This window comes from Coregonus lavaretus (assembly GCF_964263955.1).
Source record: "Coregonus lavaretus genome assembly, chromosome: 13".
NCBI classification, from domain to species: domain Eukaryota; kingdom Metazoa; phylum Chordata; class Actinopteri; order Salmoniformes; family Salmonidae; genus Coregonus; species Coregonus lavaretus.
The window spans coordinates 29,080,286-29,099,344 of NC_140000.1; the positions used below are offsets into that span (position 1 = coordinate 29,080,286).

The 19,059-nt window shown below is 40.9% G+C and overlaps 1 protein-coding gene across 3 annotated transcripts in view; it reads left to right on the forward strand.

Moving 5' to 3' along the window:
• Positions 1-5,794: 5,794 nt before the first annotated feature.
• The window catches only part of LOC311140426 (type II inositol 1,4,5-trisphosphate 5-phosphatase-like), a 33,621-nt gene continuing 20,356 nt past the window's right edge, over positions 5,795-19,059 (forward strand). Inside the window, exons 1-7 of one of the 3 annotated variants that reach the window (XM_084175481.1) lie at positions 5,795-5,950; positions 6,896-6,975; positions 7,079-7,176; positions 7,357-7,386; positions 7,476-7,586; positions 9,546-9,689; positions 18,923-19,007. In XM_084175481.1, the coding sequence (XP_084031607.1) occupies positions 5,894-5,950; positions 6,896-6,975; positions 7,079-7,176; positions 7,357-7,386; positions 7,476-7,586; positions 9,546-9,689; positions 18,923-19,007 (605 nt within the window). In that variant the 5' untranslated portion in view covers positions 5,795-5,893. Of the gene's footprint in view, positions 5,951-6,895; positions 6,976-7,078; positions 7,177-7,356; positions 7,387-7,475; positions 7,587-9,545; positions 9,690-10,501; positions 10,603-18,922; positions 19,008-19,059 lie in introns of those variants that run through there. The other 2 variants (XM_084175479.1, XM_084175480.1) reach the window with 2 other exon arrangements.

Below are 19,059 nucleotides of genomic sequence, written 5' to 3' on the forward strand. Positions count from 1 at the left end.
GAAATACTCACTAAAAGGGATGTAAACAAATTGGTGCACCAATTCTGAGAGAAATAAGCTTTTTGTGCGAATTGAACATTTCTGGGATCTTTTATTTCAGCGCATGAAACATGGGACCAACACTTTACATGTTGCATTTATATTTTTGTTCAGTATAATATATTGATTATTTTGTGTGAGAAGGGTATATGAATAACACCTCCTTCATAAAGAAATCCTCAATTGAGATTTTCACATTGGACTTATAACCATACTTCACTCCTGATTAAACTATTCAAATCTACAGTAATTCAGATAATTACATCACCCTTTGTCATATATTCTATGTATCCAATCAAAGCTGTAAAGTACTGTGACATAAGTGCAATGCTAAATTTCTACCCTTTTGATGGCTATGTTGTCTTGTTGAACCATGCATTTCTCATTGTCTCAATTAGATGTACTACACATGGTTCAATTAAAAAGCTAAATATATGGACTATATATGCGTGGCAAAAAAAAATTGTGCATTTCTTTAATTATACTTTTAACCAGCATACAGTGGGGAAATAAAGTATTTAGTCAGCCACCAATTGTGCAAGTTCTCCCACTTAAAAAGATGAGAGAGGCCTGTAATTTTCATCATAGGTACACGTCAACTATGACAGACAAATTGAGAATTTTTTTCTCCAGAAAATCACATTGTAGGATTTTTAATGAATTTATTTGCAAATTATGGTGGAAAATAAGTATTTGGTCACCTACAAACAAGAAAGATTTCTGGCTCTCACAGACCTGTAACTTCTTCTTTAAGAGGCTCCTCTGTCCTCCACTCGTTACCTGTATTAATGGCACCTTTTTGAACTTGTTATCAGTATAAAAGACACCTGTCCACAACCTCAAACAGTCACACTCCAAACTCCACTATGGCCAAGACCAAAGAGCTGTCAAAGGACACCAGAAACAAAATTGTAGACCTGCACCAGGCTGGGAAGACTGAATCTGCAATAGGTAAGCAGCTTGGTTTGAAGAAATCAACTGTGGGAGCAATTATTAGGAAATGGAAGACATACAAGACCACTGATAATCTCCCTCGATCTAGGGCTCCACGCAAGATCTCATCCCGTGGGGTCAAAATGATCACAAGAACGGTGAACAAAAATCCCAGAACCACACGGGGGGACCTAGTGAATGACCTGCAGAGAGCTGGGACCAAAGTAACAAAGCCTACCATCAGTAACACACTACGCCGCCAGGGACTCAAATCCTGCAGTGCCAGACGTGTCCCCCTGCTTAAGCCAGTACATGTCCAGGCCCCTCTGAAGTTTGCTAGAGTGCATTTGGATGATCCAGAAGAGGATTGGGAGAATGTCATATGGTCAGATGAAACCAAAATAGAACTTTTTGGTAAAAACTCAACTCGTCGTGTTTGGAGGACAAAGAATGCTGAGTTGCATCCAAAGAACACCATACCTACTGTGAAGCATGGTGGTGGAAACATCATGCTTTGGGGTTGTTTTTCTGCAAAGGGACCAGGACGACTGATCCGTGTAAAGGAAAGAATTAATGGGGCCAGGTATTGTGAGATTTTTAGTGAAAACCTCCTTCCATCAGCAAGGGCATTGAAGATGAAACGTGGCTGGGTCTTTCAGCATGACAATGACAATGATCCCAAACACACCGCCCTGGCAACGAAGGAGTGGCTTCGTAAGAAGCATTTCAAGGTCCTGGAGTGGCCTAGCCAGTCTCCAGATCTCAACCCCATAGAAAATCTTTGGAGGGAGTTGAAAGTCTGTGTTGCCCAGCGACAGCCCCAAAACGTCATTGCTCTAGAGGAGATCTAGATGGAGGAATGGGCCAAAATACCAGCAACAGTGTGTGAAAACCTTGTGAAGATTTACAGAAAACGTTTGACCTGTGACATTGCCAACAAAGGGTATATAACAAAGTATTGAGAAACGTTTGTTATTGACCAAATACTTATTTTCCACCATAATTTGCAAATAAATTCATAACAAATCCTACAATGTGATTTTCTGGATTTTTTTTCCTCATTTTGTCTGTGATAGTTGACGTGTACCTATGATGAAAATTACAGGCCTCTCTCATCTTTTTAAGTGGGAGAACTTGCACAATTGGTGGCTGACTAAATCCTTTTTTCCCCCACTGTACGTTAGTAGCAATGGAAAATACCAAATTATCTTTTTTTTGCCGTTTTTCTATATACAGAGGATCCAATACACAGGAATGTGTCATTGTCAATAGATTTCTGGAGGATTGTGTACTGCTATATTTGTAATAAAATAAACTAGAATATTTCTTGTAGAGGTTGATTTGATGCAGATGTGAGAGTAAATGCCAGTGAACACAGACCTCCAGAAACTGATCGACACTCCTTTCCTAGACAGTGTCACCCCTCTTCAGCTACATAGCATTGCAGTATATTGGAAATACATTTGAAAATACTTATAAGTATACATTTGTCTGGTATCAGTATAGACGGAATGGCGTTTAACTTGCATTCGGAAGTAACGATTTTCTGCTAGCATTAGAAGGCATACATATTCTCTCACACACACAAACCGTAGTCACTGCTTTCCTTCAGAATGGATCAAACAGGCAGAGGAATGCTTTCATATATATTGCTACATTTATTGTAAATGGTCAAATGCAAAAAACAATTGTTACAACATGGACCCGGAGACTATCAAAAGTGATTTTGGCATTGTTTCGACCAGGGCCTTTTACAGGCAGAACAAGGCTCAGTCTTGGGCAACTAACAAATCCTTTCCACTATGACACCATTGTCAAAGAAAGCAGAAATGATTTGCACAAGAGTGTATGGGAGGAGGTATAGAAAAGAGTTGGGGGCAAAAGTAGGACAGCGGTACACAGATGAGATAAAAGTAACACCATGAAACTTTTAGACGTGTAACAGTCTAGATCAGGGATGTCAAACTCATTTTAGCTCAGGGGCCACATGGAGGAAAATCTATTCCCAATTGGGCCGGACCGGTAAAATCATGGTGTATATAACTTAAAAACAACAACTTCAGATTGTTTTCTTTGTTTTAATACTATCAACATAAAACATAAAGCTGGAGCCTGAGGACAGTGTGTCCAAAATAGTACAAGCACAACATCACTATTAATCATAAAACACCTGAAGTTTATTTGAAAATTCTAAAGAAAAAGAACACACAAACACACAATGCCTCAGTGATTCACATAACTGTTTCACAGATCACAGAACTATATCAGGGTGTCATTTCTCAGGCAGAAATGTAGATACCAATACTGAAATCCTGTTCCCCAAACAAGTGCAAGAACCACAGAGTCAAGAATAGGTTAAATATACAAATAAAATAAAATCAATTAAAAACAATAGCTCATCAACATAAAAACATATAAACATAAAGCTGGAGCCTGAGGACAGTGTGTCCAAAAGCACAACATCACTATTAATCATAAAACACCTAAAATTATTTGAAATTCTGAGGACAAACAACACACAAACACACAATGCCTCAGTGATTCACAGAAGTATATCACAGATCACAGAACTATATCAGGGTGTCTCATGCAGCACTTTAAGTGGGGTTGCATAGTTTATTTGACTCCTGATACCTGGCATCTTTTAGCTTTCACCAGCGTATCAATATCAGGCGTCACATCCTGAGTGGCAGCCAACTTCAGGATGTGATTCAAGTGCTTGTGCGTGAGCCTTGAGCGCAGCTTTGTTTTATTCATGACGTTATCCATCTTTAATGACTTGCAACACAAAGCCTCCTGGTGCAAAATACAGTGAAAAGTCCAAAAATCACATCCTCCATTTGCAGATTGCACTTTCTCTCTGAACTTTGTCACAACGCCTGCTTTTTTCCCGATAATTGAGGGCGCACCATCTGTAGCCAGGCTGACAGCGCGGGACCAGTCCACTCCGACCCTGTCCAGCGCGCCGACGAGTGCAGTGAAAATATCAGCTGCTGTCGCTGTATCTGTCATCGGCACCAACTCCACAAACTTCTCGGTGACGGTCAATGTGTCATCAACTCCGCGGATGAAAATGGCCAGTTGTGCAACATCTGTAATGTCCGTGCTTTCATCAATTGCAACCGAAAACGCAATAAATGACTTTACTTTTTGCTTCAACTGGCTGTCCAAATCCACTGAAAGATCGGAAATCCTGTCTGCAACTGTGTTTCTTGTCAGGCTGATATTTGCAAAAGCCTGGTGCTTTTCAGGGCACACAATCTCTGCTGCCTTCATCATGCATGTTTTTACAAATTCACCCTCACTAAATGGTTTTGAAGCCACTGCGATTTCATTAGCAATGAGGTAGCTAGCTTTCACTGCAGCGTCACTGATGTCTCGGCTGTGAGTAAACACAGACTGCTGTTTCTTTAGACCCACCAACAGTTCATTCACCTTCTCTCTTCTCCGCTGTCCTTGAAAGTTGTCATATTTGTCGGCATGAAGACTCACATAGTGGCGACGAAGGTTATATTCTTTCAGCACTGCAACATGCTGTGAACACACCAAACATACAGCTTTCCCATTCAATTCCATGAATAAATAGAAGGATGACAATTTTTCTTGGAACACTCTGCATTCTGCGTCCACTTTTCTCTTTTTTGACAGAGACATATTGGGGCAATGAGGGTGCCAAAGCACATAATGTTAAAAGTAGAAGCCGTAATAAATATCGCGGGCAAAACAAAGTAGCTCATCCGGACTGGCTGCACTTGCTTGACCTATTTGCTCTGCCCCGGTATAAACAGTTTGCTTGCTTAACACAATTGCTATTGCGCCATCCAGTGGACACAATTGGAACAGCAGTTTCTTTTATTGACAAATTGCAGCTCATTTTTATACTTTACAAAACCATCTCGCGGGCCGGATTAAACCCATTTGCGGGCCTGATCCGGCCCGCGGGCCGGACGTTTGACACCCCTGGGCTAAGGTGTATGTAAACTTCTGACTTCAACTGTAATACTGTCCAAATTATGTAATAATGTATATTTATTTTGCCTGATGAATAAGGGTTTGATATGTGTGTATATCAGGATTGGGGAGTAACTGTTGGGGAGTTTTTTTTTAACCAGTAATCAGTTGCTTTACCAGCAAAAAGTATTGTAATCATATTACAATGATTAGTTCTTTTAAATTCAGAAAGGATGTTTGCGAACAAATACATTATAACACCTTTATGTTTTCTCAATGACATTCAATTTAGCATTGAAAAAAGGGAAAGTTTGAGTTTGTTCCACCTTAGCTGGTCTGAACACAAGTCAGAGACCACTGCTATGATGACACACTAAATGCGTTGGACCATTCTTTTAGTCTTCTACTAATGCCTCTTAAAGGGAAATTAATCCAACAGTAACTGAAAGTAATACAATTACATTAGTGAATTTGGATCATCCAAAAATTACATTACTGATTTTGGACAGGCAACTAAATTAGTAGGTAACTTAACGGACTACATTTAGAAAGTAACCTATCCAACCCTGGTGTGTATGAAGTAGATAGCACATGCCACATTTACAATGTAGTTTTACACCTGCATCTGTCCGATTAAACAGTGAGTAATCCGATTAAGATTTCCTCAAATGACAGCCAAAACATGACGTCACTCTTAGTTGCTGAAATCTCTGCGTGGCAGGTCTACAAACAGCTAATGGAAAAGGAATAAGAACATCTAGAAGAATACGGAATAATGTCGGAACACGGCAATACACCTTTACGCACTGTGAAAGCAAAAATTTAGTCGGATTTGTTGTTTCGTGTTCTCGATTTGTAGGTGGTCTAGCCCAACTTTGTAAGAGAGAAACTATTGGCGTGTGTCTATTCTCGCTTCAATCTGTATTTTGTGGGAGTGAGAGAGTTTGAACGAAAATAACGGTTTTAAGTAATGGATCAATCTGTCGCAATTCAAGAGACTTTGGCACAAGACGAAAATTGCGTCATAGTATCCTTTATAGCGTGCACTAAATGTTTTTTGTATCACTCGGATGTTACCAGTGCATTATCTAAAGGCTGATATTTGACTTTCTTTGGAAGAAGAACACAATGTTTCATTTTGACGTAGCCTACGGGCAGTTCATCCAAGGAGAGGCCGTGGAGTTTGTTTGTCAAGGCCTAAAAGTATATACGTGTGTGTATCTGAATGTAGTGATATTTTATATATTTAATTCAATAGTACAATTAATTGGATTTGATAGGCTTTGAGTGTAAAAAGCAGAATGCAAGTTGCTCAATGAGGACATAGGTGGTGCTTTTCGACTGTAACACCCGTGTTACACTAGCATACGCCCATATGTTATACTAGAGACATTGTGTTTGCATAGCTACTGCTGGCAGTGAGGACTTGTGAAGAGCAGAATCAACAATTTCTGCATAAGGAGGTGTTAAAGTTCACAGTTAGCCATTGTTATGTAAATTTTATCTGAAAAGTACCAGTGGCCTGGCTTTGGCCCCAAGTGAGAGCAGGTCGGCTGGAGCCATGGCCAATGAGACAGGGGTACGGGGCCTCATAAATGGGAACAGAGAAGTTTGAGCCTTTTAGGTAAAACAATGGGAGAAATCCTGTATGGAAATGAGTGTTACATGTAGAGGCTACTGTCCAATTGTTGCAATATGATAGATCCTCCACTGGGTGGCAAACTTATACAAGCTTCTGTAGCCTACTGTAGGCCTACATATTTCCCAGACAGTTGATTTGTTATAGCAATGACTAGGCCTCTGCTCTTTGAAGGTACTTGGTGCATAACGTTTTTCCCAATACAAAAGCATTTCATTTAGATATCAAGATTGGCAAAATAGCATAGTAAGCCTACCAATATGTAGGCCTATTTTCAAATGTGACACTGTGCAAAAATCGATGCAATTCCCTTAACCAGTTTGTTGTAAACATGCTGTTCAATGTCTTGTCTTTGTGGACAATGTCACTGAAAGCAGACTATTGGGTTTGGTGGAGCGCACCAAGGAACATGCGTGAGTTTAATTTGATGCTATTCCACTAGACTTATGAAATATAAATGCTCTGAAAAATGCATTACACCTGCCCATAGTAATGTTCCACCTTTGTTTCCTATAGGATGTTTGTTTTTACCCATAGAAGAATGGCGATAACTGGTGAAGATGTCACATTGGATGACATTTTACCCATCTCTAACGACTTTGCTGTTGTGGATGGTATGCAAAATCATGTTTAACTTAGGCTACCTATATCTATGCTTCACAATATTAATTATATTAAGTGGTTTTGGTCAATAGTTTATTGATTGGTTTTAACTTGATTATTATAATATGCACAATGGAGGTGGAGGCATGGGCCTTATAATTCATTGTAATGATATGTTATTCTTTCCTCAGTGTCCTCGGCAGATGAAGTTTCTTTTGTGGGTGAGTTTTATTTTTTCCCTGGGTCAATTTCCTCCTGGTATGTTCATAGGGCCAAGTTATTAAATGTTTATTACATGATGTTTCTATAGGTGCAGACACTAGAGTGAGGCTGAACTTCCAGGATGGGGAGCTGGAGGTGAGGCTCCCCTTTGGCTCCCACTCTCGCCTTTTCCTCAGTGAGGTCAACAGAGCCTGGAGTGGTAAGACTTGGCCTACTTCTCCATAAATGTATCACAAGTGTTGCATCCCAATTATTTCTCCTAAAGTGTACACCTGGTCACTACTTACCACAAATCTATAAGCATTGGATCGGTGGAGGCATAGGCAAGAAGGAGTTTCCACCATATTTCTTAAACCAGTAATTTCCTTTCAAATCAGTGAGGGGAAGTGAACAAGTGCACACTTTGGAAGGAAGGATAGATAATTGAGAGAAGAGTCCCCTAAGCAAGCTGGTCCTGGGGCTCTGTTCACAAACACAAACAGACACCACAGAGTCCCAGGACAACAACACAATTAGACCCAACCAAATCATAAGAAAACAAAAAGAGAATTACTTGACACATTGGAAAGAATTAACAAAAAAACAGAGCAAGCTAGAATGCTATTTGGCCCTAAACAGAGTACACAGTGGCAGAATACCTGACCACTGTGACTGACCCAAACTTTAGTAAAGCTTTGACTATGTACAGACTCATTGAGCATAACCTTGCTATTGAGAAAGGCCGCCGTAGGCAGACCTGGCTCTCAAGAGAAGACGGGCTATGTGCACACTGCCCACAAAATGAGGTGGAAACTGAGCTGCACTTCCTAACCTCCTGCCAAATGTATGACCATTTTAGAGACACATATTTCCCTCAGATTACACAGATCCACAAAGAATTTGAAAACAAACCCAATTTTGATAAATTCCCTTATCTACTGGGTGAAATATGACAGTGTGCCATCACAGCAGCAAGATTTGTGACCTGTTGCCACAAGAAAAGGGCAACCAGTGAAGAACAAACACTGTAAATACGACCCATATTTATGTTTATTTATTTTCCCATTTGCACTTTAACTATTTGCACATTGTTATAACACTGTATATAGACATAATATGACATTTGAAATGTCTTTATTCTTTTGGAACTTCTGAGTGTAATGTTTACTGTTAATTTTTATTGTTTAATTCACTTTTGTTTACTATCTACTTCACTTGCTTTGGCAATGTTAACAAACGTTTCCCATGCCAATAAAGCCCTTTAATTGAATTGAATTGAGAGAGAGAGAGAGAGAGAGAGATGGCATCAGAGAAAGATAGGGAGAGTGAAAGAAGGAAAAGAGACTGGGGAGGGACAGAGTTTTAGTGTCGTGTGCTCTTCCTGAGTAGTATATGTCTGTTGCTTCACTAAGTATTTGTAAATATGTGAGTGTAGGATAAATATAATATTTCCTTCCCATTGAATTATATATTTGAATTCGGCTTTTACGTGTTTTTTTCCTGCTCATCTCAATCGGATGAGCCACTGGATTCGTTGAGGGACAGAGTCTACTTTGCTATGGATGTGTCATTTTTGGCATTAGCTCACTACTTTACACAATGGAGCTCTTACATTTAAGATAGAGGACTAAAGCGCTGTTTTAAAAAGGGCCACACTCACTTTTACTCTGTGAGAGGAAACAGTGATGGAAAGTTTTGCTAACCTGGCAGCAATTGTTGTGAACAGGAAGAATGTGAGAAACTCACAAGGTAAGCGGAAAAGTTACATCTTTGTACAAGTGTGTGGTCTTATTGAAAGTACAATAGCAGCATGAGTGATTTTCTTGCGGTAATATTCTCAGGGTAGCTCAAATGTACGTGTAAGAGGAAGTGTGTTTGTGTGTGTGTGTGTGTGTGTGTGTGTGTGTGTGTGAACCACATGAAACAGGGAACATAACTGAATACCTTTTTCAGCCACACAGCAACAAAATATTTTGATTCAACATACAATTGTAAGGCAACCAGCTCGTGAGAACGTGAAGTAACCTGCCCCTGAATCACTTTCTACTTTGAGTACCTATTTGAACGAAGCAAATGATGCCATTTGAATAACAAAGTGTGTTTATAGCCTACAAATGAAATGGCATATTTTGGGATTTGTGTAAGTGCCTTTTTCATGGTTCCCTTTATCCTCCTTCAGATGTTTGCAAGTCTCCCAAGGAAGCGCCAAAGTTTGAGTGGCTCCACAAGTACCGCAAAGCCTCCAAAGGTCAAGGTGGCGTCAAACAGACCCTTGCACCCTTGGGAACGACACACACCAAGATCAGCCAGCATAAGAAAACAAGTAAGCCAGCAGTCCTCTTCGTGTCCCTCTCAGTCAGTACCCTCCCTGAACTTATACCCTTATCACACAGAGCCCTTTGTGTGGTAATATCTAGCAAGTTTGTGTTGCTGTCAGCCGAATGAAATTGCAGGCAACACTAAGAAAGCACAGGATTGATAATTAACCACGATTCTTGGATCATGAACTGTATCTGAGGTGCCCTCCAAAGTAACATCACAAAGCTCTGTCATTCCTTATGGTTGTGTGACATGTCTGTTGTTGATGTTAGTTGGTCTTATTAAACTTTGGGGAGAGTGACAACATTATCTTCCATGTTGGCTTTAAATCTAGAAGACTATTTCACAATGGATCTATCTTCATACTGTGAGCAAACTATCTCACTGGTGTGTCTGTCAGTGACAACAAATGTTACAGGAAGCTATTTGCTCTGGCACTCCCATTGATACGCAAAGTGCCCAAACCTGTACATCTAGATGCTATTTGCAATGTTTATTTTGTTGTTGTTGTTGTTGTTGTTGTTATATCTCGTTAGATTTTCTCCTGCCACTGAAATATCATTTTCATTATTTCATGCAAGGCCTACCCATATGCAATTTCTTTATGCATGTAACTAATTTCACATTAGTAAAAATATAAAAAAGTTTACATGGGAATAATTGTAAGACTACATTTGGCCGACATAAACGCTTTATAGTTGTGTGAACCTTTTTACTGAAGCTTTATTTAATTTGCCACTTACCAGAGACCGTCCAATGGTTGATTAGTTTGGTCTGTGGCACTGTCGTCACTTGCGGGAGTGCGCGTGAAAGAATGTATTCTCAACATTCCTTGCACGAACAGGTCCTTGGACGTTGCACTGCACATAATGCGTGGAAGCACTACTGAGAGATGTCTAGAGTGATTAAAGACACTGGTATGGGGAAATGTTTATGATTTTCTGTTGTATTTAGATGGTCTATTTGCTAGCGCAGTCTGAAACTTAAGTAACTTTTTTCTATGCAGCAGTATTTGTTCACATTAGCTAGCTTAGCTAAGAAGCGAACTTCTGCTAGTTTTTGTTACTAGCTCTACTTTCTGCTTGCTAGCTAAATATAGACCATTTACTTGTCCTTCCTAGATTCAAGCTAAAACGTTGACAAAATGATATGTAGCTAGCTATCTAGCCAGCTTATTAGTTGAAGTAACTATATACTTTATTGCATATTTTGAGCAGAGTTGTGGTTTGGAACGAGCGCGCTAGCTAGGTAATTAGCTAACTAGCCATGTTTATCATGTCAATATTATGGCTTTGTAAAGGTTCGCCATCTATATTTGTAAGCTAACTAAGCTAGGCCATATGCTGTAGGTTTGCGACAGTATATCTGCTGAACCTAACGTTCAGCAACTTTGGGATTTTCACTCATAGCTAGCTAGGTGTTTTAGCTATCTCAGTATATGTCAACTGAACGTGTAAAGCTAGACAGGCAATTAGTAGCCTCTTGACATTTTCTATTAGAAATGGATGCACACTGTAGTTTGTGATTGTCTTGGGTTCTCTTTATTTTTGTATCTTGGAAAGTGTCCATACTAGTAGACTGCAGATAAGAACGTATATGTCTCTGCCCATTTTATTACTCCTAAATACAAAGGGTTATTTTATGCAATGCTGAACTTTGTGATGAGAACTGACTTTTGTGCCCCCACACTGTAGTATGCTACAGCTGACTCACACTTTGGTTGACTCACACTTTTCCGTATTGAACCAAGACAGGGCAGCCTTTCATGTTTCTGTATTTTTAGACTGCAATTAGTGATGTTTGCAAGACTGAATGGTGTTTAATAATGTTTACATATCTTGCACTACTCATCTCATATGTATATACTGCATTTTATTCTATAATATTCTACTGTATGTTAGTCCATGCCTATTTTCTTAAATTCCATTCCTTACTAGTTTTGTGTGTATTAGGTATATGTTGTGAAATTGTTAGATATTACTTGTTAGATATAATAATAATAATAATAATAATATGCCATTTAGCAGACGCTTTTATCCAAAGCGACTTAGTCATATTACTGCACTGTCGGAGCTAGAAGCACAAGCATTTCGCTACACCCGCTATAACATCTGCTAAACCTCCCGACTGGCGCAGTGGCCGCGCCCCATGGGTCTCCCGGCCGCGACCGGGAGACCCATGGGGCGGCGCACAATTGGCCCAGCGTCGTCCAGGGTAGGGGAGGGAATGGCCGGCAGGGATGTAGCTCAGTTGGTAGAGCATGGCGTTTGCAATGCCAGGGTTGTGGGTTCGTTTCCCACGGGAGGCCAGTATGGAAAAAAAAAAGAATGGATGGATGCATTCACTAACTGTAAATCGCTCTGGATAAGAGCGTCTGCTAAATGACTTAAATGTAAACACGTGTATGTGACAAAAGTCCCCTGTAGCTCAGTTGGTAGAGCATGGGGTTCGTTTCCCACGGGGAGCCAGTATGAAACATTTATGCACTCACTAACTGTAAGTCGCTCTGGATAAGAGCATCTGCTAAATGACTAAAATGTAAATAAAATTAGATTTGATTTGAAAGAGGAGCTTGCTGTACAGAATGAATAGTGGAGGCATGCTGTGAATTGTTCCAACCGTTGGATTGGTCTCCACTGACATTTTTCTATGATAATTCATGTGTGGTATATGTATGCAGAAGTCTGAAAGCTATCCATTCAATTCTCATAGGGTTTGATCATGCACTGTAACTTTTCAATTAGAGTGGATTGTTTGTTGGTGTAGTATTTAACAGGTTTAAAGAGCCTTACCATGACCACAGAGGAATGTAAAACATGCAGTGGATTACCATAAGTGCTGCTAATAAGACACTTTATAGGCTAGCTCACCTTCCCTTCTCTGTGGACAGAAGGAGAGTAAAATGCAGTAAATCATTGTTCTGAAATAGGCCAACTGAAAGCCAATGTAGGCCTAGATGTTTACTTTCAAAATTAGGTTAGGTCAGGGACTGGGAAGCTCCCTTGGGAGTTGGGATCTTGTGGTGTATTATTTAGGACTTAGGTGAAATGCAGTAAGAAATCCTTCGGAAATAATAATAATATAATAATAATATGCCATTTAGCAGACGTTTTTATCCAAAGCGACTTACAGTCATGCGTGCATACATTTTTTTGTGTATGAACCAAGACAGGGCAGCTGAGATCCAATGTAGTCCTAGGTCTAAATGTTGACTTTCAACATGAGCCTGGCTTGGGGACTGGGAAGCTCTCTAGGGAGTTGGGAACTAGGGATCTTCTGTGTTGGGGCTTACTCCTCCTCCTCCACATTGGCCTCTCCCAGCTCTCTGGGAGTTTCCATCTGATCTCACAGGGCCCAGTTTGTTTCCATTTCCTGTGTTCCAATAGCACGCGCACTCACACAAACACACACAATCGCACTCTCATCAGAATCCAATGGAAATTTGTGCCGCAGCCCCACTACACTGTAATTGATACTGCCATTTTGTTTGCTCAAAATAGCACACTGGTCCTCCCAATGCCCCTGTTTTGTACACCTGTATGCCTAAAGACAGCATACAATAGCCTAGACTTCACCCTCTCCCTCTTGGTTAGCCTTTAAAGCAATATATTCCATTCTTTATGCAGGCTTTATCAGGAATTGTATCTGTGGTGAACTATTAGACTATGTTTTTATTTTATTTTTTGGTAGCTGTAGCCTCTGATTATATACGATTTCATTGTACGTCATTGCACTACAGAACTTTGAGTTCTTACTCTGGTATTGTTTTGCAATCACTTTCCATAAACAATAGATAAAGCTAACATTTACCTTGAAGGTGTTGTGAGAGTGTATAGTATGCAAGGAATTATCCCGAGATGGTAAGAACTTGTGTGTGATGTGATTGTGGTCCTCTGTAGCTCAATTGGTAGAGCATGGCGCTTGTAACGCCAGGGTAGTGGGTTTGATCCCCGGGACCACCCATACGTAAAAATTTATGCACACATGACTGTAAGTCGCTTTGGATAAAAGCGTCTGCTAAATGGCATATTATTATTATTATTATTTATTATTATTAGAAGTAGGCTTTGCTAAAGGATGAGCCTATGTTTACGTTGCATTAGCCTATGATCTGTTTGTGCTATCATTTCAACTACAGTTCATGTTTGGCATGACAATGAGTGTGACAGGGAGTTGACATGATGATAGACTGGTCCCAGATCTGTTTTTGCTATCTTGTCCTCATACTGGACAACAAATCTCAAAAGCTTGTAGGCCTATTGCATGAAAACATGTTGGCTATTTTCTTGCTCAGCAGCTTGTATTGAGTTGATTCCTTGGGCAGCAGATACAAAATACATGTTTCACTCTAAAACAGAATGCAATAAACGATGAACTCACAATCAGATACAGCTATATAAGACTGTTGGTAGTTAAACGAAATAACGATACTTCCTCTAAAGCAATTTCCTCTTTAATAAACTTGTTCTTGGAGTTTCTTCTGCCAAGCAGTAGGAGACAGTGGCCATATTGTCTTAGACTTAGGCTTTGACTCTTCCATTGATTTAAACAACTTAAAATGCAATGTCTTGTCTAGGGTATCTTGCAATAGAGATTTGATGTCAATCAGATTAACCTGGATAAAGGTTAGGCCTGAACAAGGAAAATCAGTCAATTGAAATAAATTCATTAGGCCCTAATCTATGGATTTCACATGACTGGGAATACAGATATGCATTTGTTGGCCACATATACAGTGCCTTCTGAAAGTATTCAGACCCCTTCACTTTTTACACATTTTGTTAGGTTACAGCCTTATTCTAAAATTGATTTAAATAGCCCTTTTCCCCTCATCAATCTACACACAATACCCCATAATGACAAAGCAAAAACAGGTTTAGAATTTATTGCTAATTTATTGAAAATAAAAACTAAAATATCTCATTTACATAAGTATTCAGACCATTTACTCAGTACTTTGTTGAAGCACCTTTGGCAGCGATTACAGCCTCAAGTCTTCTTGGTGACGTGACTTTCATTAATATGATGACTGTTATTTATCGAATTAACTAACTGTTTAATTGTTACTCAATTAAATTAATAATGTAACAATTAACTCATTAGGATTTGTGGCCCCGCCGCGGAATAAGTTGTTTATAGAGTTAACATCTCCCAAATTAAACTCTAAAAGGTCTTTACCTATCAATATGTATAAAACAGTCAACGTATCAATCATTACCTCTTATCAGTCGTCATTCTGAATGGTCGCAGAATTCTTGGATCCGCAAGAACCCCAGCTTTTACTTATGATTCAGCACTACACAAATTGTCTTTCATTATTTATTTACTAGCTAACTAAATAATAACACAGAATACATACATTCTTAATACATGAGAAAAAGTCCCTAGTGGACTAACAGCATGACTGCTTGGTTATCAAAAGAGGGTGGGGTAAGGAAGAGAGAGGGAGAGACAAAGAGAGAGTCAAACTTATCGTTGATACATTTGGAAGCTACCCTCAGTAATCATAATACTTTGCTCACGAACCACCACCCTTTTTGGAGTAAGAAACCAATGAATGTATTTACGTGTTTGCCGCTCGTCTATCTCTGTTGACCCAAGCCCTTTGGCTGGGTCTTCGCTCAGCTCACTTGTAAGGCTCTGATTGTCCACCAGAGGTCACAATGTCCTCCTTCTTTGTTCTGGCTTGTAGTGGAGTGTACTCGGTGATTGTCTGAGATGGGATTTTCTCCTTCCCACCTCGTGTCTTTAGTCAAAGTTCTAGATCACTTTACACGCACAGCTTCAGACTGGCAATATTCTGGTCTAGTGAGTTTATCTTCTTCACCTCGTGTTGAGATTCAAAGTATTGTTTACTTTGTTGATGTGAAAGTTTTGGCGGCAAAAGTCTTTTGGAGACAAAGCACATTCCTTTCACCATACTAGAGGGCAAGAGAGAGATTCTCCTCCTCTCTAATTTATGGTGTTAAGGTGTCAAAACCGGCACAGCCCCTCCCCTCTTCTGTGGGTGAGAGGGTCTGGTTGTTGTCAGCTATTTGCCAAGATGATCTGAGGCCTTTGATCCTCACCCAGGAGAGTCATGAAATTGGGTATATCACTACAAGCTTGGCACACCTGTATTTGAGGAGTTTCTCCCATTCTTCTCTGCAGATCCTCTCAAGATCTGGCAGGTTGGATGGGGAGCGTTGCTGCACAGCTAATTTCAGGTCTCTCCAGAGATGTTAGATCGGGTTCAAGTCCGGGCTCTGGCTGGGCCACTCAAGGACATTCAGAGACTTGTCCCGAAGCCACTCCTGCGTTGTCTTGGCTGTGTGCTTAGGGTCGTTGTCCTGTTGAAGCTGCGCTCGCCCCAGTCTGAGGTCCTGAGCACTCTGGAACAGGTTTTCATCAAGGATCTCTCTGTACTTTGCTCCGTTCATCTTCCCCTCAATCTTGACTAGTTTGCCAGTCCCTGCCGCTGAAAATATCCCCACAGCATGATGCTGCCACCACCATGCTTCACCGTAGGGATGGTGCCAGGTTTCCTCCAGACGTGACGCTTGGCATTCAGGCCAAAGAGTTCAATCTTGGTTTCATCAGACCAGAGAATCTTGTTTCTCATGGTGTGAGTCTTTAGGTGCCTATTGGCAAACTCCAAGCGGGCTGTCATGTGCCTTTTACTGAGGAGTGGCTTCCTTCCGGCCACTCTACCATAAAGGCCTGATTAGTGGAGTGCTGCAGAGATGGTGTCCTTCTGGAAGGTTCTCCCATCTCTACAGAGGAACTCTACAGCTCTGTTAGAGTGACCATCGGGTTCTTGGTCACCTCCCTGACTAAGGCCCTTCTCCCCTGATTGCTCAGTTTGGCTGGGCGGCCAGGTCTAGGAAGAGTATTGGTGGTTCCAAACTTCTTCCATTTAAAAATGATGGCCACTATGTTCTTTGGGACCTTCAATGCTGCAGAAATGTTTTGGTACCCTTCCCCAGATCTGTGCCACGATATAATCCCGGAGCTCTACGGACAATTATTTTCGACCACATGGCTTGGTTCTTGCTCTGACATGCACTGTCAATTGTGAGACCTTATATAGACAGGTGTGTGCCTTTCCAAATAATTTTCAATCAATTGAATTTACCACAGGTGGACTCCAATCAAGTTGTAGAAACATCTCAAGGATGATCAATGTAAACAGAATGCACCTGAGCTCAATTTCGAGTCTCATAGCAAAGGGTCTGAATACTTATGTAAATAATGTATTTCTGTTTTTATTTTTTTGATAAATTAGCAACAATTTCTAACAACCTGTTTTCATTTTGTCATTATGGGGTATTGTGTGTAGATTGCTGTGGATTTGTATTTATTTAATCCATTTTAGAATAAGGCTGTAACGTAACAAAATGTGGAAAAGGTCTTAATACTTTCCGAAGGCACTGTACCTAAAAAAATTAAATAAAAGGGTAGGGGCGTGGATCAGAAAACCAGTCCGTATCTGGTGTGACGACCATTTGCCTCATGCAGCGCGACACAGCTCCTTCGCATAGAGTTGATCAGGGTGTTGATTGTGGCCTGTAGAATGTTGTCCCACTCCTCTTCAATGGCTGTGTGAAGTTGCTGGATATTGGTGGGAACTGGAACATGTCTGAGTATGCAGGCCATGGAAGAACTGGGACATTTTCAGCTTCCAGGAATTGTGTACAGATCCTTGAGACATGGGGCCTTGCATTATCATGCTGAAACATGAGGTGATGGCGGCGGATGAACGGCATGACAATGGGTCTCAGAATCTCGTCATGGTATCTCTGTGCATTTAAATTGCCATTGATAAAATGCAATTGTGTTCGTTTTCTGTAGCTTATGCCTCCCCATATCATAACCCACCGCCACCATAATAATAATAATAATATGCCATTTAGCAGACGCTTTTATCCAAAGCGACTTACAGTCATGCGTGCATAATTTTTTTTTGTGTGTGTATGGGTGGTCCCGGGGATCGAACCCACTACCTTGGCGTTACAAGCGCCGTGCTCTACCAGCTGAGCTACAGAGGACCATGGGGCACTCTGTTCACAACATTGACATTAGCAAACCGCTCGCCCACACAACGCCATACACTGTCTGCCATCTGCCCGGTACAGTTGGAACAAGGATTAATCCGTAAAGAGCACACTTCTCCAGCGTACCAGTGGCTCAAAGGTAAGCATTTGCCCACTGAAGTCGGTTACGATGCCGAACTGCAGTCAGGTGAAGACCCTGGTGAGGACGAAGAGCACGCAGATGAGCTTCCCGGAGACGGTTTCTGACAGTTTGTGCAGAAATTCTAGGGTTGTGCAAACCTACAGTTTCATCAGCTGTCCGGGTGGCTGGTCTCAGAAGATCCCGTAGGTGAAGAAGCCGGATGTGGAGGTCCTGGGCTGGCGTGGTTACACGTGTCTGCGGTTGTGAGGCCGGTTGGACGTACTGTTAAATTCGCTAAAATGACATTGGAGGTGGCTTATGGTAGAGAAATGAGCATTCAATGCTCTGGTGGACATTCCTGCAGTCAGCATGCTAATTGCACGTTCCCTCAACTTGAGACATCTGTGGCATGGTGTTGTGTGACAACTGCACATTTTAGTGGCCTTTTAATGTCCCCAGCATAAGGTGCACCTGTGTAATGATCATGCTGTTTAATCAGCTTCTTGATGTGCCACACCTGTCAGGTGGGTGAATTATCTTGGCAAAGGAGAAATGCTCACTAACAGGGATGTAAACAAGTTTGTACACAACATTTGCAAGGAAATAAGCTTTTTGTGCGTATGGAACATTTCTGGGATCATTTATTTCAGCTCATGAAACATGGGACCAACACTTTACATGTTGCGTTTATATTTTTGTTCAGTATAGAATATAATAAAATGCTATGTCTAATGCAATGCTTTTGAAGACTGCCTCAGTCCATTTTCCATACATCCGAGTAAGCAAGGACCAAATTGACTTCACTATTGACTTGTTTGGTGTCTATTTCAGGCATGAGCTGATTGATTATTCACAGGCGAAGCGTTTGCAATGCTAGCTCCAGGGGCCTTATAGGATTAGCGTTGGCACATGGCAATGTATTTACCTTATTAGAATGACTTCGTTTACAACTGCCGCTCTCTCTCTCTCTTTATCTTGTTTGCGCTCTTTCCCTCGCTCTCTTTTGTTGCCTTTCTTTCTCTTTTGTATCTCTTTCAACTCTCTCCCTCTTTCAACTCCTCTCTCTCGCTCCCCCCCAAACAGGGAACTCATTGAACGCAGTGAGCAGATCCCCAGTCGAAGGGGATAAGAGGGTGGAGCAGCCCAGAGTGGAGTCCAGCCCAGAGAGGTAAGAACTGAACACCACTCTCCTCTCTCTGACAGTGGTATGCAAATGGCTT